Source organism: Podarcis filfolensis, assembly GCF_964270895.1.
Source record: "Podarcis filfolensis genome assembly, chromosome: 2".
NCBI lineage: Eukaryota > Metazoa > Chordata > Lepidosauria > Squamata > Lacertidae > Podarcis > Podarcis filfolensis.
Window position 1 is genome coordinate 46,852,928 of NC_139605.1, and position 25,071 is coordinate 46,877,998.

Below are 25,071 nucleotides of genomic sequence, written 5' to 3' on the forward strand. Positions count from 1 at the left end.
AATATGATGTTCCAACAGCTAAGTAAAAGCTTTTAAGTGTTGATGGCTGGCTTATGTCACAGGTTCCTCAATGGATTTTTCCACTTACGAGGCTTCACTGAATTTATTAAAGAAGCTTTTGCTGCAGTAATAAATGACCACCAGACATTGTGCCTCTTCTAAGTAGCAAGAAGACTAGTTGCACGGCTGGGCAGGGACTAGGGACTTTATATTTGAGGTTGTACTGCATGTAGCTCTGCCTGTCCTATTGACCTTGTTTTGATGTTCTTATTTCCAAGTACCAACAATCACATTCTTCAGCAAGCTCCACCCATGGTATGTAGCAACATGTGATAGTACAGTAGATAGAGCTAGGCTTGTGATGTGTTATGGTGCTTTTAGTCCTGTGTGTGAGACCTCAGTCCTGGGGGCACAAATTTGGCTCTCTGTTCCTCTGTCTGGTCCTAGGGACTCTACTCCCCCTGGCAACAACCTCTTTCCCCAGGTCACACCCTTCTTGAACAGGCTGGAATGTGCTATTGAACTGTGATGGTGCCTCTTCCTTGCCTGGATGGAGAAGGGGAGGGGGTGGTGTGTTCGAACCTTTGATTTTTGTGTAACCTACTGTAAAAATCACAAGGTGCATCCGTTGCCCCACCCACTTTTGCCTCTGGTTCCATCCATTTTTACCTCTGGCCACCCACTACTGGCATGCATGTCCTGGAAGGTTGCTCTCAAGGGAATGTAGCCCTCATTCTGGAAAAAAAAAGCCCATACCCGCTTTCCTAAATTCCCTAGTGGTATCAAATTAACAAAAGGCAGTTGTTTATTAATAATTTGCTGGTTTTCTAAAAATACTTTTATGGTATTTGTGTATAGTACACATACTAAATAAGCTTCCAATCTGACCTGTTTGCTCTGAAGTTTGCATGTTCAGAGAGAAGGTTGAATCCTGGGAAGCCTCACCAAAAACAGTCTTCATTGGCTAGGTGTGTACCAGTGTGCTGAGAAATGGAAATGCATTATACAGGGTGGACCCAAAGTAGGTATACTTTTAACAATCAATCAATCAATCAATCAATCAATCAGTAAATAACTAAATGAAAAAAGGATTATTTTTCTTTACTGATACAGTAATACCTCCGCGAATGTCCGCCTTGTCTAGCGTCCATTCCGGTGAATGTCCGTGGCAAACCTGGAAGTACCGGAACGGGTTACTTCTGGGTTTGCCACTCGTGCATGCGCAGAAGTGCTAAATCGCCCTTCGCGCATAAGCAGACGCGGCGCTTTGCCCTGCGTCCTTTTTGGCTAGCGGCCGTGGCTCCGGAATGGACCCTGGTTGCAAAATAAGGTATGACTGTATTGTGAATGATGAGAAGTTGAGTCAAGAACAAAGAAAGTGGATTTTAAAACACCCTGTACATCTCTTGATACTGCTATGGGTCCCTTGAAATCTGGGCAAAAGACGGAGTTATTCTGTCTTCTGCTGCTGGGCATAATTTGAAAGGCTATTTTAGGCAAACTTTTTAGGTGTGTACCGAGTAGAAAGAATTAAGTAGTGTAACCAGATTGGGCAGAATATGATTTTATCCTTTTGTAAATTTTGCTACTTGGTATTCTGAATGGAATGTGTGTGTTATGTTAAGCATGTCAAAAATAAAACCAAGTTGAAATTACTCTTGCTGAAACAGAGAGGTTGATTAGTCATAATATATTGATGTTTCTTTCAGAGAGGTTGGTTAGTCATTAGGTTACCATATCTTCACATATTAATGTTAAACTTTCGCTGTCTATTGGCATATTGAGCTCAGCATTATGCAAGGAAATTGTCCAAGGTCTGTCTGATATGATTATTTTAGACATGATGTAAGAATACATATTTCCACAATGGGTGCAGGCATTGCTCTAGTCAGGAATGGAAAGCAAAATACCGGTGGACAACAAAAGAGGTTTAAAGACACTCTCAAGGCAAATCTTGAAAAAAGTAACATAAGCACTGATAGCTGGGAAACACCGACCTGTGAGCACTCCAGTTGGAGAATAGCTTTTACCAAAGGTGTCATTGAAGAAGCACGAACTCAGGAAGAAATGAGCTAAGAGGAAGGCATGTTTGGCAAACCCTCACAGTGATCAGCTCCCTCCTGGAAAAATATGTCCCCACTGTGGAAGGACGTGTGGATTCAGAATTGGCCTGCACAGTCTCTTATGGACTCACTGTTAAGACCGTGTTCATAGAAGACAATTTTACTCTGCTATAAGTGATCACCAAAGCAGAAGGAGAAGAGTCAGGAATGAGAGAGCAAAAGCTTTCTGGCTGTGTTGGTTGTTTTAAATAGTTAAGATTTCAAGAGCGTTACTTGAAAATAAATGTTAAATATTTAGTTGCTGAAAAGTGGTATACAGTGGTACCTCGGGATGTGAACGGGATCCGTTCTGGAGCCCTGTTCGCATCCTGAACAGAACGTAAGACGCACCTGCGTGGGTCGCTTTTCGCCACTTCTGCGCATGCGCGTGATGTCATTTTGACCGTCTGCACATGCGTGAACGGTGAAACCCGGAAGTAATGTGCTCGGTTACTTCCGGGTCGCCGTGGAGCGCAACCCGAAAATACTTATCCTGAAGCGTATTTATTCTGAGGTATGACTGTACTTACCAAATATCAAGTTTTATTAGTCAAGGGTAGACATAACTTAGTGTGGTGTCTCTGACTAGTCTATTTTTAACTTTTTAATATGTTTCTACTGTATGGTTTTATGTTCTGATTTTTTTTATAGAATAGTGCTCTATAAATATATTTTAAAAAATATAAATATCTTACCTGTGTAGACACAAAACTCTGGGGAAGGTATGCTCTTGCCATAGATGTTTCTGGATAATTCAAACTGGTGGGTCCTTGTATTAGCAAAACCCCTTACATATGTTAACTGCACTGGTAGATTGCTCAAAGGAATGGAAACAAAATATTGTGGTCCCAAGTTTTAAGAAAGGGGGCAAACTTCTCCCAGTCAGTTACCATCCAGTGAGCCTTTTGGATGTTTCCTCCAAATTATACACACACTATCTATTGGACAAGGCTGAAGATTGGGCAGATAATAATATTGGGGATGAATAAGCAGGCTTCTGGCATGGGAAGTCAATCATAGATCAGTACTTTGTTCTAAATCATTTGAGAGAGAGATGCAGGTGGCCCTAGGAAATTTACATGCTGCTTTTGTTGACCTGATCTCAGTCTTTGACAGGATAAATAAATAGAGTTTATGGAGAAAACTATGTAGAGTTAGGATGTACAAGACACCTGTTGATTCTAATTAAGAACTTTTACACAGGCACCAAAGTTCATATTAGAGTAGACAGAGAATGCCAGTTGTCAGAGGAAATTGGTTCAACCAGAGGGGTAAGACAAAACAGTTTACTAGCCCCCTTTTTGCTCAGCATATATGTGAATGGCATCATTGATCAACTAGCTGATAAATCAAACTTTTTAGCAGTTGTTGGCACATGGAAACTAAATGTATTGCTATTCACAGACAATGTGGTTCTGTTATCCCAGACCCTAACTGGCACGAGGATATTGTTGAAATCATTTGGGGAAGTATGCAATAAGGAACAGTTATGTGTGAATTATGCCAAGACTAAAGCAATGGAACACAAATGGCAACTAGGCAGTAATCAACTGGAATAATCAAATAGATATAATAATCTAGGAATATGTTTTGCACGAATAGCCTATAGAACTGGTAGATTAATAAACTAAAAGTTCAATGTAGTCGGTGTTAAAATTTGCCAGAATGAAGAGAGTGAATTTTGTGGTGCTTGTTTTTAAGAGTTTTTGCTGATTAGGTTATTCCTCAGTTTTACATATAAGAGAAATCTGGGGCATTCTGGAACCATATTAGTTGGAGGTAGTACAGAGTAGATTGATTTATACTTTATTTGGTTTCTCACCAGGAATGCCGCGGTAAGCAGTTACTGGTGTCGGTGACGTAATGCCTGTGGTGTCTTAACTTTTCATTTCCATCTGTTACTGGCATCAGAAAGAGGTTATGGTGGAAGTGATCCAGATCCAGGGCAGCCAACATGGTCCTCTCCAGATGTTGTGGACTACAACTCCCACCATGCCTGACCATTGGTTATGTTGGCTGGTGCTGATGGGAGTTGTAGTCCACAACATCCAGAGGGCACCATTTTGGCTACCCATGCTAAACAGTAATATTTAACTTTCTTTAGTCTTTAATGAAAAGTAGATCTTTTCCAAATCAGCAAAGGCCATTCCATGTAGCATTTACAAAGTTGACCCACTCATCTCCTTATTGCTATTGCTAACAAGGGCCCTTTCACACCTTATAAATATCATGAGGGGGATCCAGACTTGGGACTAAGATTCAGCAGAGGGTTATGCAGGGTGAAGTGAAGGAAGGCAATTTTATCTCATTTCTCCTGCAGCCCCCCATCTCCCCACCATTCCACCTCCCATGCTGTTCTGGTCCCTCATTCTTCCACTCCTACGGAAAGGAGGAACCAGTGAAAATTACCTCTCCCCACCTAAGTGGAAGTGTCTGTTGAACAGAGTTCTGTTGACAGGATGCAACCCAATATGTTTCTAGCAATATTATGATTGCTACTATTACAATAACATGATATAGAAAAAAATATTTATACAGGGTTAGAGCACCTGTGGAATCTTTCATTCTGATTTGGAAAGATAAATGCCTCTGAACTCTAAATATATTATAGCTAGCTCATTAGTAACTAATCCAAAATCTATACATGTACATAATGAAGGCTGTATAACTGAGGGGAACTTGCAGTCTAGCATGTTTAGAATTTCATTGTAAAGTTGATATGAATTTTATGGCAGAAATAGTAATCTAATTAAAATATTTACATGACTACATTATTTGGAAATTAAAACATTCAGTTATACAAGTTTTCCAGTGTAGTATTGGATGTTAAATGTGGTGGATATGCTGAAAGGCTTCTACAGTATAGTACCTCTGAATTATATTTAAATCTGTCCACTGAGACCAATTCTTTTCTCTATAGAAAAAACACATTTAAAATACAGGCCTTCAATTCTGAATAGTTGGTATGTGTATACAGTGAGGATTTTAAAGGATTTCTCCAGACTTCTTCTGGACATGCTAATTTATGCATCTATTAAAATCTGCTTTGAAAGCCTACAAATAGGTGACTAAGGCATCTGTCATCACTTTGGCAGTGTGGATGTTTGGTCTTTGGCTCAGCTTGAGTGATGCTAACTTTTATCCACTTAGACTGTGAATATTTTTATATAATTACTTTTACAATCCCACCATTCTTTCAAGGAGCTCAAGGTGTTTTACATGATTCTCCCTTCTCCATTTTATCCTCACAGCAGCCTCATACGAGGTATGTTACGCTGAGTGATTGTAACTGGCTCAAGGTCACTCATTGAGCTTCATAGATGAGTGGGGATTTGAGCCCTGGTCTCTCAGGTCCTAGTTCAACCCTAATCGCTATGTACGTTGGCTCTGATTGACTATTACTGACCGTTATGACTGGAATCCCGTCAGTGATGAAAGCAAACAAACCAATTTCATCTATAAAAATATTTTCTCAACAAATCATATATGAAAACAATTCGAATCTAATGCAGATACAGTCTGTGGATACAAATCTCCTCTTAAAAGGACTTGTTAGAGAAAATGAGGGTCTTCAGTAGCCACTGAAAAGACAATACGATATGTAATGGGGGTGGGGTGGAGTCCAAAACATCTGGTTCCCCACTACACTATACAGGCCTTGAATCTTCCAAAAGTGTGTCTGATCAGGATTCAGGTGGGAAATGGTAAGTCTAGCTGTGTTTGGTTTTGGAACCCTTGTAGCACATTTCAACCCCAGAGCTGAGCAAATTTATTTCAAGCTTCTTGATATAACATCTTAACATATATCAAAGATCTCAGTTAAATAGAGCTGCCTAGAATCTAGAAACTAAACATGTGTATTACCACCTTTTAAAAAAATGCATATAGAGGTAACCTCCCCGTTTCACTCTTAATGAAGCTTAAGGTCATACATATACATCAAAATTAAGCTGTGTTTCATTATGTGCTCATGACTAGCAAATATTGTCATTGAACTTGAGTCCATAACAGAAAAGTTGGCTGCTTTGTATGTACCAAGAAGGGCAATTGAGAATTATGTGCTAAAGAATATAGCCAACTTGCATATTTTCAGAATATTATCTATAGTATATGAACTTAATGTATCTGGTGTGAGCCTAGTTATGATGGATATATTGCATTTGGTGTTCTTAGGGCTGGAGCACATAACTACGTTTGCCATGGCAGTGATGCTGCTGAAAACAGGAGCATGGAAATTCATAACATGATCGCGGAGGTCCACACAGTAAGTACTTCTCTATGTTATGAGCAGGATGATGGTTTTGGCAGCATCCCAGTGGCAAAGCGTAATGTGTACTCCAGCCCTTAATCTGGAATTATACCTCAGTTGTGAAACATTTGTTAGCTGTTGAATATAGTGAGGGTTGAAAAGGAACTCAGGCTTTTTGCATGTGTTGGATTTTCAACTGTTATCATGTGCTGCCATCTTCATAAGAAGGAGAGTTTAAAAATTTAGTACAATTATTGGGTTGTTATGCTTTGACATGCAGGGGTTACAAGAAAATATACAATATTAGTTTATATGTGATCTTTGAGCTATACAGCCAGTATCCAATGAAGTAGTTCTGTTAGCACAGAACTTCCCCTCTCTCTCCTACATTACTCCAAAATCTGTTCAGGGGTTTCCCCAACCCTCTGGAGCAAATTTGGGAAGGTGTAGGGAATGGAGAGAGGAGTTCTGTTGCTCAGCTAACTATCTTGTTGTATAATGTCCTGTTTTCCACACCTTCTTTAATGCTCTCTCTCTGTGTAAGTGTGCCTCCCCCACTGTGTAACAGTAAACCTTTCAAATTTTAAAACCGTATCCTATTATGTTTTTGTACTTTTTATGTTGTAATTATATATTGTGAACTGCCCTGAGATCTATGGATGAAGGGTGGTACAGTGGTACCTCGGGTTACGAACAGTCCTGCTTACGAACACTTTGGGTTACGAACTCCACAAACATGGAAGTAGGTGTCCCGGGTTGCGAACTTTGCCCCGGGATATGAATGCAATCTGCTTCCGGGGCCTCAGGAAGCCTATGTAGGGAATGCGTGCCTCGAGTTAAGGACGCTTTGGGTTGTTTTAAGAACGGACTTCCAGAATGAATTAAGTTTGTAACCCATGGTACCTCTGTATACAAATTGTAGTTGTAGTAGTAGTAGTAGTAGTAGTGGTAATAATAATAATAATAATAATAATAATAATAATAATAATATCATCATAGGATTTCATTAGACTGCCTGCTAAATTTAAATCTGTTCATTTTAGTGATTTTGTTTGTTAGCTACCTTTACCTCTCAAGAAAAGGTGGGATGGTTTTATTGGGGGGGGGGGTGAGTGTGTAGGATAAAATGTATACTTCTTCCCACTAGTCATTATTTATACTTCTGTTTATAGTTTGTTTGCAAGCCGCAATGTTTATCATCTTTCAAAAATTCACACACATATGTGTGCGCGTGTGTGTGTGTGTACACACACACACACACACTGAGACTAAGATTGCTATAAGAGTTCTGTACAGCTTTTAGGGAAATATATTTGTTGTATTTTTAGAATGTAGACCCCACTGTAGAATTGCTAGCTGTTACCTCAGTGACATACACACATAAGTTTCCCCACAAATCTTTTAAATTAGCTTGTAGGTGTTGCAGTTAGAGTTAAACCAGTGAAGATCTGCCTGTTTCCCCAAACTACATGCAAATATGACAGAACTCCTTTTCTTTTTCAAAGAATGATCAGGAGCAGAAAAGTGGCAGTAGTGTTTAACTTTGTCTTTGTTCCACTTCTCTCCTTCCTGATATTTTTCCTGCTTTGGTTTCCCCCCATATGTGTATTGGAGGTTTTTCTGTTCTAAAAGAGCCATCGGATTACAGTTAGGTGTATTGTGTGTGGTGTATATTTTATGTGTAAAGTGCATAATTTTGAGGCTTAACAAAATGTTAGTTCATTATTCGGCTCTGTTTACAAGTTTGTTTAGGTTTAAAATTTTGGGTTTAGCACAGTGATCCTTGCTCCTGCCGTCCAGGCCATGGGGCACTCCTCAACCATTTGTCTTAATTTGGAGTGTTTAATTGGCATATTATGGAGTTGAGCAAGTGCTGTGAGTTTTCTTTTGGCACATGAGAAAAAAGGAGGGCTGAAAATATTTCATATTTGAATGTGTGGTTATCACATATTTATATACCTGAGGAAGACAGGATGCTTTGTTTTCTCCCTTGCCTAATCAAAGGTGTCTTTTTGTTAATGCATGTCAGGTTCTCTTGGGTCATTTTTGCTTCTTTCTTTTAAACATTTTTAAAGCTTCGAACGGAAAACATAAAATACACATGACAAAAATAATTTTTCAAAATTTTTTTAGTTTAAATTGGCCAAGTTTCAGTTTCTGCCTATAAAAATATTACAGAATTTAGTTTATTTTATATTTAGCTACTGAGCGAATTTATTTGTGATGTAGTAATTAATGATCTGGATAATTCTTCCTCAATAAAATGTTTCTTACTCTGCTCAGTAGCTGCCCTCATGGAACAATTCTTATACTTATAGCTAAATTTTTATCCCAGTCCTGCCCATGGTTGCTTGGAAGTGCTAGTAATATCAGTAGCAGTTTAAAGGGAATATCTCCTATATATTGCATTATGGCATATCATCCTACAAAAATGACAACCAGAAATAGTGTAGCAAAGGAAAAGGTGGCAAGGAACTTCTGGTGTACACAAAGAACTGTAAAAGAGAAATAGTTTCTTTGCATAATGCAACCAAACTAGTAGTCTACAGGAAGTTTTAAACAAGGCAATGTGCCAGGATTGAACATTTTAAGACATGCTTTTGTCTTAGGAAAATTGCAGATTTGATGCTTGTAGCCTTGATGCTTGTAGATGGCTATAGTGTTATAGATTGCAATGATCAAAGACCTGCCTCCATACTGGCTACAATAACTTTTTTTCAGAACTTGCATGACTTCTTATGGGGACTGTTGCCTGGCTCCGTTCATTGTGCTCAGTTAACTCATGTGTATTTGCAAGACTCAACATTGACCTTATCTAACTTTTTTAAATGCAGAGTTGAAAAGAACTACCAGTCTCCCAAGTGCATACTGACAGGAGCCTGCTTGAGGTGAAAACTCATAAGTGAAAGGAGTAGACTCTGGATTCTTAATACATTGGAGTCCTGCTCTACAACTAGTTTGGTAGGTTGGCTTCTCAGGGTAAAGGGGTAGGGTTGATGGAGAACCAAATGTCATACTCTCAGTGTGAGTTTGTTCTCAAGCACCCTCCTCACACAGTAGCTGCTGCAGCTGCTGCTTCTCCTTCTCCCTTGGCATGGATTAATCTTACTTTTCTTTCCTTGGTACAGTTTCTGACATGGAGGGTTGAGAATTGGCATGGGGGAAGGAATTATAGATGCCAATTGTCTAGCAACAACTCGCTGTGCTAATCTACTTCCTTCCTCTGTTTGCAGTACTGTGGGGAAAAGAGTCAAGATTACATGAGTGAGAAAGTAGCTGCCCCTCTTCTTTTGACCTTCTGTTCTTGCTGTCTGCTTTATTTATTTTGGATATATTTCGGCTGCATTTCAGGACAGAGTCCACTGAAGGTGGCTTACGGAACATAAAACACAAGAAAATTCCAATTCCAATATGACACAGTATGAAACTGGTTACACAATGTAAAATCAAAACCCATAAATAAAAAAAATCCCAATAGTTTAAAAGGCAGCACCAACTAAATAAAATAATCTTGGTTGAAGGCCATTTAAGAGAGAGGCCTTCAAAACCTTTTTGAAGGCTAGAACTGATGGTGCCAACTCATATCCCTTGTGTGGGAGTTTCATAGATCAGGGACCACCACTTGAAAATACAGTGTCTCTGGTGCATGTTCATTTAGTTGACAAAATTTCAATGGGTTTACTCTTGAGTAGAACTTAGGTGGGCAAATGAAGAAAAGAACCTCTGTCAGTGGATTGCGGTCTGTAATTGATTGAATTTGGCCCAGCAGTCAATGCTTTCCTGTCACTATGTCTGAGACTTTTGATTGATTGATTATACTTGATTATATTTCTCTGCCACTTTTCATTCAAATTAATTCCAAAGCGGCTTACAAACAATAAATAACAGTAACATAATAGAACACCATAAATATAGCAGAAATCATACAGAATAAATAACAAACCAGTAAAACCATTACAAATCATCAAAACAATTAGCATCTATGAAATACTTGTTAACAAAACTACTAAAAAATAAGCTAAAGATCACAGTTACAACAAAAATAATATTTTAGGATTCACAAAGTACTACAGCTAACTCTTTGTCTTGTCATTGCTTTAAGTTATTCCAACTGTTTGCTTGATTATTCTGTTGTATTAAAAAATAGCATATCAGAATCCATTTTAAACTTGTGTTATAGATGAGTAATCGCTAAATTAATCCAGAGTGTGTTGTGTTTCAAGTAGGGAGGTGAAATCCCTGTTCAGCTGTGTTTTGTTACATTTGTGTCCTATGCTCCCGCTTAGGGACTCAGAATACCGTTTTAACCTCCCAACAGCCCATTGAGGATGGTTAGACTATGAGTTATTTCTCCAAAAGCCACACAGTGGATTCAATTCAGAGATCATTTAAGAAAAGTGAGGCATTTTTTTGCTGATTTGTCTTGCATGGATCCCTCACCCCCAATTTGTTCTGGAACCCTCTGGATTAGTGTGGGAGGGTTGTACGTGGGAAGGGTATTGGTGAAAATTGCCACCCCCTCTTTCTGTCAGCGGGAACGTCTGCTGCATCAAAGGCCCTTTCATGAAGGAAGGGCAACTCTGAATCCCAGGCCAGTGGTTTTATATCAAGTCAGGATTTGAACTGGATATTCTTACATTTGAATGAGCCAGCACAGCCATAAAGCTAAATGGTTGGCCTTCAGCAACTTCCTCCCTCTGCCTGCTAGGCTTTTGAGATTGAATTGAAATATTCCCATATATGAAGGGAGCCCTGGAATTATGTTTGGAATATTAATGGTACAATATGATTTAGTGGTTAGAGTTTCAAGACTAGGGCCAGAGAGATTTGGGTTTAAATCCCCTTTCATTGGATGATGGCCTTGAGATGATCATTGAATCTAAGCCTACCTTTCTTCAGAGAGTTGTTGAGAACTATAAAATTAGGAGAGAGCCATGTATGCCACTGTGAGTGCCTTAAAAGAAAGATGGAATGTGAATCTACCAAACAAGCAAGGAAGCAAGCAAGAGACAAATAGAGTTGATACCTTCACATGTTGTAGTAATAAGTTGACATTTGAACATTGATAATATTCTACCTCTGTTGCTGACCCTGATAAGGAAAGTGGTCAGAGCTGGCAGTTCAAAGCACTACTGTTTGTTGTTCACTTTTTTGACCTGTAGAAATGTTGACACTGGCAAGGGCAACAAACACACCTAGTTGGTTTTCTATTCCAGTAACATAATTTGCAGATATGTGCAGGATCTAGATTAGAAGTGGGAAACCTGTGGCCCTCCAGATGATGTTGGACTCAATTTCCATCAGCCCCAGCCTGCATGCCCAGTGGTGAGGAATGATGGGAGATGTAGTTCAGCAGCATCTTGAGGACCACAAATTTATGAAGTTTATAAGTTCCTTGATCTGCAAACACTTCTGAGAATTGCATTGTAAGGAACATTAGTGGCAACATGGCAATGGGAAATTTTGCATAGCTGCTTTTGTCTTGAATCTTTTCTAATTAAGTGCCTGTTTAGTAGCTTTAAAATCTGATTGGACAAGAAAACTGTCTCCATAGACTGCTTCAGCCAACTGGTTTCTTAGTGCATGAAAGATGTTTGAGCCCAGGCATGTCCTCCCCTCCAGTTTGCCCTCTTCTTGTGTGCCTGGATTCAGTTCTGGTTTGTAGGGAGTTTTTGAACTGCACTTAGCTGGCTCTGATTTCACAGGAACTTGGTCGCTCTATGGAAGTAAACAATACAAGGAAGCCTCTACCAAATGAAAGAGAGACACCACTTCTCAAGAAGCTGATTAAGATTTATCCTAGCCTGAACCAACTAATAACTGTTTATTATTACCTTGAGATGTCTCTACCTTTTTTTGTACGTTTCTTATGCAGGTAGTTAATGGCTTATTATATCTGATGCGCTTGGAATCCTTGAAATGTGCAATATGAGTTCTAAATACTAACTTTACCAACAACTCTGAACTACACTTCAGATTTCCTACAGATCACTACCTCTTTTCCTTCCAATTGTATCCCTTTGCCTGCATTCTTCTTCTGCATTTTCTCTGCTCATGATAGGGATCCCTCATGGTTTTATTTATGTAATTCTGGACAGGTATGTGCATTCTGGAATGGAAAATTTCCTCCAAACTTTCCAATGTAAGTCGGTTGGAATCTGATACAAAATGTTTGACAAATCCCAGATCAACCATGTAATTCATTGTGTGACCATGGGAAATAATTGTGCCTCAATTTTAACCTATAGGTTGCAGTAATACAATTAAATGATTTATTTCTCACCCTTTAAATAGTGGGAAGGAAATCTAAATGTTACGACTGCTAGCTTAAATATTTTTAATCAGTTGATTAATCAATTTCAGCTTTAACCAGTTAAACATCAGGACCCATTTTTGATTGGTGCAGTTGAGGGATAAAGGCTCTTTTTCCTTTTAGCCTGGTTTGATTCTACTATGTTACTGTAATAGGGACTGAAAAAGAAAATATACAATAATTTTCTGACAGTAAATGGGAACTTCTGTTAAGTTGTAAATTGTATTAGACCAGTATCGGAAAAAGGATAAGTATCCTGAAATTTTTATATCCAGGCTTACTTAAATACAGTAATTAGTCAACTGGCAGCTCAATCCTATGCATGTTTGCACCGAAGTAATTCCCATTATGTTCAATGGGCTTATTAAACTTGTAAGCGTGTAGGCCCACAGTCTAAAAAATATTTGATGGCCTACTAAATTTGCAATCAAATTGTACATAGACACTCTACATATGTATGCTACTGATATGAAGGTGTGCTCACACACTAAAGTGAAAGCACAGTTACATTGTTGGCTGCCACCCCTCTTCTGAAGTTGGTTGGCTTCCCCTGTTGTCTATTCATTAGGTTTGTACATCTACATATGTAGGCTTTCCACCTGCAGACATCCACACCTAATGTGAGGATAACAGGGATGGGGCTGAACGAAGCCATGTGACCTCTGGGGTGGGCCAGTAGTGTGGCCCTGTTACACCTTGATTGCATGACCACCCCTTTATGCAAGTAGCACATGAATAGAGCTATACAGTGGACTCTCGGGTTACGTACCTCTCTGGATACGTAATCTTTGGGTTGTAAAAGCGGCAAACCCGGAAGTATTTTTCTGGGTTTTGTCGCTTGTGTGTGCACAGAAGCGGCGCCTCTGGTTACGGATTTTTTGGGGTTCACATGGACCCCTGGAACGAATTAAATCTGTATCCAGAGGGTCCACTGTAATTGAGATTCTAAACAAATATGTAAATTCGCTAACAATGTAGTCGTGAATCAATGTCTCTTGGTACAGTGGTGCCTCGCAAGACGAAATTAATTCGTTCCGCGAGGTTTTTCGTCTTGCGGAGCATGGTCAGTCGCAACTGCACCTCTTCAAGCGGTTAAAAAAAAAAAGGAAACAAACTTGCAAGACGTTTTCGTCTTGCGAAGCAAGCCCATAGGGAAAATCGTCTTGCGAAGCAACTCAAAAAATGAAAAACTCTTTCGTCTTCCGAGGCATTCGTCTTGCGAGGTACCACTGTACTGCTAAATGCAGACTTCTGGGAGAAAAGTAGTTTACATTAATTAAAATAAAACATATTAAATTGATATTTAACTCACATATACATATCTTAACATCTCAGTTTGATTCTATGGAGGGTTAGAGAAAGTTACATTGTCTCGGGATTGGCATCCCTTTAGCTGTTCAGTGAGTGAAGGCTTCTAATTTGCAGAGTCTAAGAATCTGTACTGTGTCACACATGCATCACACAATTTTCCTTACTGATGGACACAGCATGCGGTTGCAGAAATTTAGGTGTATATCTGTGCATATGAACACTCACAAAAGAAAAATAAGCATAGCTATTGACAAGGTTTTCTTGCCCTTGATTGTGCAAATTATAATTCATTGGCCTATACCCGAGTACCACAAATGTTTCATTTATAGTTGAACAATCTAACTGTTTTGGGTTTTGCACTTAAGGAGACTTGTTTTCAGAATGTGTTTGTACTTCTTTTAAAAGGTTTTACTGCTTCGACTGCTTCAATGGACCACATTCATGGGGCTTGGAAGGCTCTAACTGATGGAATTGGATTAAAGGATTCTGTCTTCAATGGATCCAACTGTATTTCGCCTACTATTGTCCAGCAGTACAGCTATCAGCGTAGAGCATCTGATGATGGGAAACTTTCAGATTCTTCCAAGACAAGCAATACCATTCGTGTTTTCTTGCCTAACAAGCAACGCACAGTGGTGAGTCTGTTTCTTGCTTTGTGCAAGATGAAAGATTGGCTGTTTTCCCCCCACCAGTGCATAAACATTCCTGTGCCCCAGTGGGCTAATAATGTTTAAATGTAGATGCTTCAGGATGGATACAGTGATGTTTTGTTCAACATGTTGACCCAATATACACATGCATAATTTTGGGAAGAGCAATGAGATTTGTATCACTTCAATGAATATGCGATCCTGTCTCTTATGAATAGGCCCTCTGCTGATGGATTATTTTGGATACTAAAGCAGTGTTAGCCAGAAAAAGCATCTTGGTTTTCTTTTTGCTTCTGACTTTAAAGTGATTTATAAGTATATCCTAGAGGCTTGCAAAGTTGTATTAAAATCGTAAAATCAATATGCAGATTGTTAAATGTCAGCAACACAAGTGACATCAGCTCAGGTTAATTGCAGCAGACCTAGATTGGATTCTGTCAGACGTTTCGATAAGCCTATCATATGACTTTCTGTCCTTGCTTAAAGGTACTGCTTTCACCGGCCTTGTAAATAAGCCCACAAAAATTATTAGTCTGAAAATATTTACTGGCCTACTAGCAGAGGATGGATGGAGAGCTCTGACTCCCCTCCCCGCTCCCCAGCAGCCTCCTGCATTTCTATGCTGAGTGCATAAGAGGGGAGCTCCCCTTTTGGCAGTCTGCCTCATTTCTTAGCTAGATATAGAGTGGGAGAATTCAGCCTTTCTGCTCACTTTCCTCCTGAACGTTGCAAATGTCTACCAGGTGAGTGTTTACAGTGCAGATACAGTGCTGCTGATTTCTTTATCAAGATTAAACTAGTAGGAGCAGATTCACTCCCAATCCCCGCCCCTAACATTCTTCCTTGTTGGCTTACCATGGTTCCCACTTATTCAGTGTTTCAACCGATGGGAACACTTGTTAGCAGTAACTAACCATGGCTAGTGCCAGTGCAGCTGTGACACTAAAAAACCTGACTAATTGTTTTAGGCAATGCCATTCATGTCTACAGTGCAATGCTATTTACATCTGCTCTGAATGAAGTCCTGTGGATGTCAGTGGGGTTTACTTCCAGGTGTTAGGTTTTAAGACAGCAGCCTTAGGCAAACAAGGAAAATGTGGATTGAATCTGCAATGAAGAAGTGTTGGAGACTCGATTCCCTTCGTTCAGTTTTTTTATAATAAACGTTTATTAGTTTTCAATTACATTCCAATAATAGCCTCATTATAACAATGCCAATTTATAATACAATTATTATTACCAATAATTCAAATACTAAATTACCTTATTTAATTAAGGTGGGCCCCCGTGTTCTAGATTTTTTGACTTTCTAATTTTATTTATTTCTGTGTTCTAAAATCTTACTAGTTTCAGTTATATTCTGGTCATAATAGTCACCCCTTACACAACAACTGCAATATTAATAACTTCTATTCGTGTTGACACATTAAATGATTTCTAAAACTTCATGTGAGGAACTAAAACTATATCATTGTTCTTTCCTGTGTGTGGCAATTATTCAGTCCGTGATGTTTCTTCCTGTCCTTGTAAGATGTTATGTCTTTCTCTCCCCCCGATTGTTGCTGTTAACCATCATGCCATGGGCAGAGCTGATATCCCTTCGCTTCAGTTTTTGATCACAGAATTAGCAGCATTACAAGTGTAAAACTCCGTAATGGCAATTTTCATTTATGATAGTATTGTGTAATTGTAGTCATCCAGTGTTTGATAACCACACTGTAATTCGTACTCCATGACTGAAGAATGAAAATGTTTCAGAATTAAAACTACTACTTTTTTAACAGGTGAATGTGCGTAATGGAATGACCCTTCATGATTGTCTCATGAAAGCACTCAAAGTTAGAGGCCTGCAGCCGGAATGCTGTGCTGTTTTTAGATTACTTAATGAACACAAAGGGTAAGAATTGAAATATTACGTTTTATGAAACCATTCAAGCAGTTCCTTCCCATAGTGTTCCCTGTATTTTGTTTGCTTCACATTTATAATGTTCAGTGATTCAAACAGTACAAAATCACAAAGGGCACACCAACCAAAGTTGGTGTTGCATAGATTCAAATGGAGAGAATTCAATATAAGCTTAACTGTTCTATTGAAGTCAGCGGGAATGCAAAGAATTTAAAGTGGCTGCATTGTCCTAAGTGAAATCAATTATTGTTTTGCTTATTCTAAGTGAAATCAATTGTTTTGCTTATTCTGAACTTTGAAGGAAATAAAGCTAGAATTTTCTTCAGTTCATAGAATTTTCTTCAGTTCATTTTTATATGATACTTGTAGAGTGTTATCTTTTTAGGTTTAGCTAAAATGTTGGAACGCGGGTGGCGCTGTGGGTAAAAGCCTCAGCGCCTAGGGCTTGCCGATCGAAAGGTCGGCGGTTCGAATCCCTGCGGCAGGGTGCGCTCCCGTTGCTCGGTCCCAGTGCCTGCCAACCTAGCAGTTCGAAAGCACCCCCGGGTGCAAGTAGATAAATAGGGACCGCTTACTGGCGGAAAGGTAAACGGCGTTTCCGAGTGCTGCGCTGGCTCGCCAGATGCAGCTTTGTCACGCTGGCCACGTGACCTGGAAGTGTCTTCGGACAGCGCTGGCCCCCGGCCTCTTAAGTGAGATGGGCGCACAACCCTAGAGTCTGTCAAGACTGGCCCGTACGGGCAGGGGTACCTTTACCTTTTAAAATGTTGGAAAGTTTTATCTGCTCGAATATAAATTTCAGTTTGGATAATCTCATTTTATCCTGTGAACCGCCCTGAGATTTATGGACAAAGGGCGGTATAAGACTTAATGCGCTTTTTATAGGGCCAGGGATCTACTGTTTTTAAGTACCAAATGATTCTTTAACAAGTTGAGGGAGTGAAGGTAACTTAATTGACTTCACACTACTGATGGCTGGTATAGAATGCTGTGTTAAGCCACAGTCCTGGATCAATTATTTGTGAGATTTTATTTTTGCACTTGAATCTGTTAATTTCAGACAACTTTAGGGCTCAAATCCATTATACAACTTCCATATCATTAAGGCCGCCATTAAGATTTTGGTATCTACATCTTTATTTTATTTTGAATGTTGCCACTTATTAAACTAGTGTATGTTCACACACATTTCAGGTAGCTCTGAACTTTTAAGCGATTTGGTTTAAGACTATTGGTTAAAAGTTAAAACTTTTTTGTTCTCATACACTTGAAAATGGAATTCATTCAGCATATTCTCTCCCCACCTTTTCAGTAAAAAAGCACGGCTGGATTGGGGTACAGATGCTGCATCCTTGATTGGAGAGGAATTGCAAGTGGATTTCCTGGATCATGTTCCGCTTACGACACACAACTTTGTATGTTGATTCTTTTGTATGTACAAAATATTTGGAAATACCTCATGGGAGTACAGCTGACAAGACTTTATAAGAAATTATACAACAGTAGTCAAAAGGTTTCATAATACTTTGACCTCAAAACAGCACACAAAGCAAGTGTTGCAATATATCTAAGTGTTCTTACCTTTCCAATCTTGGCAGAAAATCAACGATGTTTTTAAAAGCAGTCCAGACCCGTAGGGCATTGTCTTCCCCAACCTAGTCCCCTCCAAATGTTTTTTTGACAAAATCCCATTAGCCAGCATGGCCATTGATGATGGAAATGGTAGTCCAAAACATACAGAGGGCATTGGGTTGGCAAAGACTGCCTCAGTTAACACCCTTTAGCTTTTTATTCTTTTGTTGCCCCTGTGGCAGTAGACACTGAGGTATTCTTCTGAGATCAGGAATCCACATGCTTGGAGGTCAAGACTAAAAGCATCTTCTTTCTTGGCCTGGTTCACACATCATGGTAAACCTAACTGTGACTGTACTGTGAATGAGCAAACACGCTAGTGCATGCTGTTCAAAGCATGCCTGTCCTGCTCCTCCCTTCCCCAAGTCAGAAGGAAACAAAGCGCAGCGCTTTTTTAGTGCTGTGTGTTTTGCCTCTCTCTAAACAAACCACAAGAGGGATAAATAAAGCATAAGTGCTGGTTCATATGTAACACTAAACTAGTGCCGGGGGCTGTTTCCTGCAGGATGGGTGAGTAGATTTGAGCAGCATACACCAGCATATTTGCTTGTTTACAGCAAGATATAGTTTGGTTTGCCCATGACATATGAACTGGTCCACTATGGAATATAATGAGAGGGGAGGAGAGCAAGAGTAACACTGTGAGCGAATGCACTTGCCTATACTGTCTAAATTGGGAGGGAGAACTAAAGGGTTAAGGAACAGTTTTCATGGAGAAGGTGAGTTTTGATTAGGAGATTGAGTTCGCTTTCTGCTCCTATAGACATGAACTATAAATGTAGTTCTCCGATCAAATAACACTGTAGCTACAAAAGCTGCTCCTTTAAACTTACGCAAAGGTTTTGGTTTCTTTCTAGTCTAATCTAATGTAAAATAAAGCAATTTTTGAAAATGTGAATAATCTGAATTCCCCCCCCCCAAAAAAAAACGTTTCTGCTGAAATCACCTGTCTTTTGAAAACTAAAATATATTAATACTGGCTGTTTCTGAGACAGTATATTTTGAGCAAAGCATGTTTAAAGCTATAGCTTTATTCATAAAAGTTAATTCCAGTAGTAAAATGTGAAATATTTAATGATAATGTGGTAACAAGCAATTTGGAACAAATATGTAAGAAGCTTCATAAATTGGCTACCTCATACAAACTTATATACGAAATTTATTTTCCAGGCACGGAAGACCTTTCTAAAGCTTGCATACTGTGACATCTGCCAGAAGTTTTTACTAAATGGATTCCGGTGTCAAACCTGCGGTTATAAATTCCATGAACACTGCAGCACAAAAGTTCCTACCATGTGTGTGGACTGGAGCAACATCCGGCAACTCTTGTAAGAGTTATTTTTAACCTTAAAAAAAATAAAAATGCAGCTATTTTAAAATTAGAATAAATGCACTGGTTCAAACATAAAGGCCTATTGAATTTAGTAAAAATCTGCTTATTTTTTTCTTTTTTGCTCAGCTGCATGCTTTTGATTTCAGATTGTTTCCACACCCAAATGTTGGTGATACTGGTGTCCCTGCGCTACCTCCCTTAACGACTCGGCGAATGCGGGAGTCCGTGTCCAGGATACCTGTTAAGTGAGTTGAACTTTGGTTTTTGTTGTGTTTTGCTATACAGTTGTATCTTGGATCCCGAACACCCTGGAACTTAGACGTTTTGGCTCCTGAATGCTGCAAAGTGAATGTTCCAGTTTGCGAAAGTTCTTTTGGAACCCGAATGTCCGACGGGGCTTCCGCGGCTTCTGATTGGCTGCAGGAGCTTCCTGCAGCCAATCAGAATATGTGATTTGGTTTTCGGACATTTTGGAAGTCAAACGGAATTCCGGAACGGATTCTGTTCAGCGTCCAAGGTACGACTGTAATTCAGAATGGTAGTGCTGTAATAGCCTGGGTAGTAATGTGTAAAAGCAGCTTGGTGTGAATATCTTAGACAAAACTCTCCTTATTGCATGCTAAGCACCAAGGGTTAGTGTTTTACAAGTTAAAATGCTATTAGTATATTAATATTTAGTTATCTATTTTTTAAATAGGGCCTATCCACATACATTTATGGTTTGGCTGTCCTGTGTGTCGTGTAGTTAGACCCCTCCCTTACTTCCTGGTCTCTGCATGGCATAGTTGGCTGTAGCAAGCAGATTAGCAAACTGTGTTTCATGTGGTCCTCCTCTAAAGGAGAACTGGAAGACCATTTCAAGCAAAGGTCTTAAATCTGGGTTTGGAGAGCCAGGGCAAACCAAACCAAAGTTTTCTTGAACCCAGGATTCAGACAGGGAGCTGGATAGTGTGAAGGCAGGACAGGGTGTGCTTGGACTTAACAACCAAAACCATTCCATAGTTGGGAAACATTCATCCAATAGGTTTATTCAATGATAGCTAATTCTTTCCTATAATCATCCTCACATCTGAAGGCAAGCTAAGTGCCTGCTTATGGGATGGACAACATTATGCGGAGACTTTGCGAAGCCTCCTCACTTTGCAACTGCATTCTTAGTAGTAATTTGGAATGGCACTTAATGATGGCAAATTGGACAAAATTTAACAAAATGATCTGGTTTGATATTTTGGTTTAGAGATAGCTCTTAAACCGCAGTTTCTCAGTTTGGATGCATGGGAAATCATTGTTTTAAGAAGCCAGGAAAGCTTTGCCAAAGTCAGGCGCAGAAGTGGGAGCAAATGACTGGAGGGATGAGATGGGAGAGTGTGGGCACATACATGCCTGGTTCCCAGTCCTTTTAACTCTGGTTTGTTCAACTGAGATAGTTACATCTGAACCAGACTAATCTGATCATATATTAATTTTATTTCAAGAGAAGTAGACTCTACAGCAGTGATATCTACTAGAGAACAACTTTTCTGATGCTCAACAATGAATCACCATTTCCTAGTAGCAGAAATGAAAAATGTTTGTTTCCATCCTTTAGTTCTCAACACAGATATTCTACACCTCATGCCTTCACATTCAGCACATCAAATCCATCTCCCGAGGGGTCCCTTTCTCAAAGACAGAGATCTACATCAACACCAAATGTCCACATGGTCAGCACAACTATGCCCGTGGATAACCGAATAATTGAGGTATTCCTATTTCTGAGTATTTAGCCAGTTGTTTCTGAATTGCATATTGGTTTAATACTTACTGCAGGTTATAATGGCCGCATTCCTGTTTTCATAGAACAGTTTGCCAAACCGCAGTTCTCAGCTGATTTTCTAACTCCCCATAGTTTGTTACCAATTCTTTACTATGATTTGAAGGATCAGAGAACAGGATGCTTATAGCCAATATGTGACCAACTTAGTGACATTTCATTATTTCTGTTGCTATCACCTTTACTAATCAGTTAATATTTCCATAGAAGTATGGCCTGTGCAAACTTAATCTAGTTAAAACAAAGAGTTTCTGTGCTACGAAATATAACAATTTACAGTATCTCACTGAATAGAACAAAAGATCCACTCACATCTCCTTAAACAGATTTCTTTTTAATATCAAGATCTTGAGGGTTCAGTTGTGTGCAGCCCCCCCCCCTTATAACAGTAATTTTCATTTGGCTTTTTATATTGCTTTTCTTCTCCTACTACAGAGACAGCATAGCAAGATAGTAGGTGACAGCGTGACGAATATGTTCTTGATAGCTTTTAGCACAGATTAGGTGTTGTAAGTAGTGATGGATAAACTCACTCAAATTCTGTTTGGAATGATATCAAACAATTTAGTTTGGGTCAGAGTCAAACTTAACCCCAAATCAAGCTATGCTTTATCCTCAGTTTAAGGCTCCATCCCTCTTCCAGTGTGACAATCCTGAGGCACCTCCTCTGCCTCTTACCTCCTTCCTCAAAATTTATTTCGTCATCCTAGTAAGTTCCATGAATCCTTGTGCCGGGGATGCTTCCATGGCAGCGCTAAAATTCTAATGGGGGCACTAAAGTGAGACTTTCCTGCCCCAGCTTGCTGGTAAATCAGAATAGAAAAGAAAGTGGCAGTTTCTTACAAGGGATGGTGTTAGGCTAAGCCCTTTAAGATCTGGACCCAAACTTGTAATGGGCTTGGGGGTTCCTGAGCTGGGAAACACCATTACTGAACGTCCCCTACCCCTGTTTTTGAACTTTGGAGCTTATCACTAGTTTAAAGACAAAAATCACTTGGTAGAGCCATTAAAGCTTTGATGGTAAAGTTCTTTTCCAGGAATTTTTAGAGAGCCACCCTACAGTATTGGAATTCCCTTATTGGTCCAGCTGGCTTTCAGTGTGCCAGAAAGCAAACACCATTTTGCAGCTGAAGTTTTGTAATGTGGTAACACTCTTTTTATCAGGGATGTGTATCCCATGATTGCACAGTTGTGTGATATCTCAGAATGTGGCTCAGAGTACCCTTCACCGGTGTATGGTCCTCCAGATGTTGTTTGACTACAGCTCTCATAATCCCCAGCTACTGTGACCGTTTAGAGGGCAAGGCTGGTTTAGGACATGAAATTCAGCAAGTGCTGAGTTTAAGACTACAGATACTGACTGAGTGAGTCGGAATGGTGAGAAGCTGAGCAAGGGAAGGATTTGAGTGCTTATGATAGCTTTTGACCTTTCTCATTGATAGTAGAAGAAATTGTGCAAAGTAAGACGGGTATATGCAACTTTGATTTATATATGCAAATATAGTTTTATTTGTATAAAATTTGTTACCTAGCTGCAGAATTCTGGTGTTCATTGCCTCATCTATAAGAATCATGAAATCTGTAGCCCCTAGTTTTCTGTTCTCCCACTTTAATTTATTGGATGTTTTGATAGGATGAGTGGGATGAACTTTATTTTGGGTTCCCAATTATTCTTATGTAAATGCTTACCTTTTAGGATGGTTTAGGTTTTTGAAAGTAGCAATACCTTTAGTATCTCAAGCCAGGCTAGGAAATCTTCCCTGGAATTGTGTTTTGAGTTGGAGAGGAGAAAACCATGGTTGTTGTTGTTGTTGCATCTCAGGCTCCTGAGTCCTAGAGTTCTCTCTTTGGATTTTACCCTAGAATAGTGAACCCTTTGTATAAAATGGCATCTAGCGTCTTGTTGAATTGCAGATCTGTTTGATTAGATTATCTCTGCTTGGATCAGTATCGGGTATAATCAGATTCTCTATACATCTGCCTTGTAGAGATTAAAATCTCATAGCCCCTCTTGAACTGTTCTTTTCTTGTGAGTCTACTTATGGCAGAACTGGAATACTATCAAGTTTTGAAAATGCGGAGAGATGATTTAGAAAACTTTCCCTGGAGCATATTTCATGGTTGGTGGAATGTCTGCCTGCCTAACCTTAAGAGTACTCTTGCATCAGTTTTAATCTGCAGTTCTTATATAAAATAACATTCACATAGCTAATGTGTTAACTCTCTTTTCTTTCAAGTTGTCTTCTTTCCTTGTTGTTACTACTTTCCTTTTTAGCAGCTGAAAACTATTTTTTTACTACTTCCTCTGTTCTTTTCTTATTTCTCATTGCTTTGAATTAGAATAACAGCCTGAATGCTTCTCCCAGGTCCTGGTGCAGACGATTCTGTTTAAGGGGAAGAGTAGGTATTATCTGGATGCCTTTGTTTTCTTCAGTTAACAGGATTGCTAAGAGAGTTGGCCAAATTAGTGTGAGTTAAATAACTGTAGCTTAACAGTTGCATTTGGAAAGACCAGTGTGGCATGTTTGTTTAGTTCTAGTACTAAAACCCAGAGTTTGTAATACAAAGTAGAATTTGCACTACACAGATGAAGCTTTCAGTGGTACAGAGCAAAATCCATAGCTTCTGGAGTAAACCTGTTCCTTTTAGCATTGCCCTCATGGATGTGGTTGTATGTTAAAATGGTAAGTGGGCATGCTGGTTGAATATTTTTATTATAAAAAACCCCAGAAATGTCATTCTTTAAACTGCTTTTTAGGGTTGGTGGATTATAGTGTGCTCTCAACAAGAAGCTACACAGACATCTGAATAATTTAGCTTTATATAAAGCAGGCATTCAATAAATGAAGGCTTGTGATTATAGAAGAAGGCACAGAAGCAGTACTTCAAAAATACTTTGCCTGGTGGAGATGAGTACTTTATTTAAGTTGAAATTGGGGGATGAGGGAACACCCGGCCTTGAAATGCAGTGAATATTTTCTTCTTCTTAGAAATTCAGGATTTGGAGTGTGTGTTTTTTAAACAGAGGACAGCCTGTGCCTTTGTGGCCACATCCAAGCCACAGCAAGTGAATGAAAGTTCCTGTAAAGTCCACATTTTAGCTTAACTGGCAGGGATCCAAAGGCCTATGTGCCGAATACCCCTGTGTGGGGATTTCCCCATCCTTCTCCCTTCCTGCTGAAGCCACTTGTGTCTCTGTAGAGCTGCTTCTGAAGGTCGGGAGACCCGTTGGAGCAGGATTTTATGTGGCAAAAGGAAATGCAAGCAGAACGCACCACCCCACTTCTCTTGCATGAGCACACACAATTCTTGGGATTCCAGGAACTGTTCCCAATTGCCCATTTCCAAATGAACCTCCTTAGAATGAAAGGTGATGAGCAATTCTCACTGAGCTATACTTCTACAGTTGGTTTTATTCAGTGTTTCATCTTGCCCAGCGTGTTTTCTGTCTTGACTAGAAATCTGTCTGAATCCTCATTATTTTTATTTTGTTGAACGTGCTTACACACTACTTTTCCTTCAAAGAGCTCTGAGTAGCTCAGTTTGACTTCTAGACAGTTCACAGGGTGAGACCAGTTTAGTTTTGGCAGAAAAACTGCATTCTGGCTATTTTCTCACCTTTCTTTTGACCTTGCATTTTGCTTTGTGTCTTTCTATCCACTATACAAACTGTGCATTGGATAATGCTGGACAAATGGGAACCATTCTAAAATTGCCTTATATCAGAGCTGTGCATGTTTACACAGGGTAGCATGTGTGGCA

General features: G+C 39.4%; 1 protein-coding gene across 41 annotated transcripts in view; it reads left to right on the top strand.

The window, feature by feature from the left end:
* Positions 1 to 25,071, top strand: part of RAF1 (Raf-1 proto-oncogene, serine/threonine kinase) — a 68,329-nt gene that overhangs the window by 30,471 nt on the left and 12,787 nt on the right. For 6 of the 41 annotated variants that reach the window (XM_083603383.1, XM_083603367.1, XM_083603361.1 and 3 more), the window contains 9 exons: positions 6,276 to 6,366; positions 9,186 to 9,312; positions 14,381 to 14,610; positions 16,410 to 16,522; positions 17,844 to 17,946; positions 19,334 to 19,491; positions 19,643 to 19,741; positions 21,085 to 21,238; positions 23,650 to 23,709. In XM_083603383.1, the coding sequence (XP_083459509.1) occupies positions 14,404 to 14,610; positions 16,410 to 16,522; positions 17,844 to 17,946; positions 19,334 to 19,491; positions 19,643 to 19,741; positions 21,085 to 21,238; positions 23,650 to 23,709 (894 nt within the window). In that variant the 5' untranslated portion in view covers positions 6,276 to 6,366; positions 9,186 to 9,312; positions 14,381 to 14,403. Of the gene's footprint in view, positions 1 to 278; positions 316 to 6,275; positions 6,367 to 9,185; positions 9,313 to 14,380; positions 14,611 to 16,409; positions 16,523 to 17,843; positions 17,947 to 19,333; positions 19,492 to 19,642; positions 19,742 to 21,084; positions 21,239 to 23,649; positions 23,710 to 25,071 lie in introns of those variants that run through there. The other 35 variants (XM_083603371.1, XM_083603401.1, XM_083603399.1 and 32 more) reach the window with 9 other exon arrangements.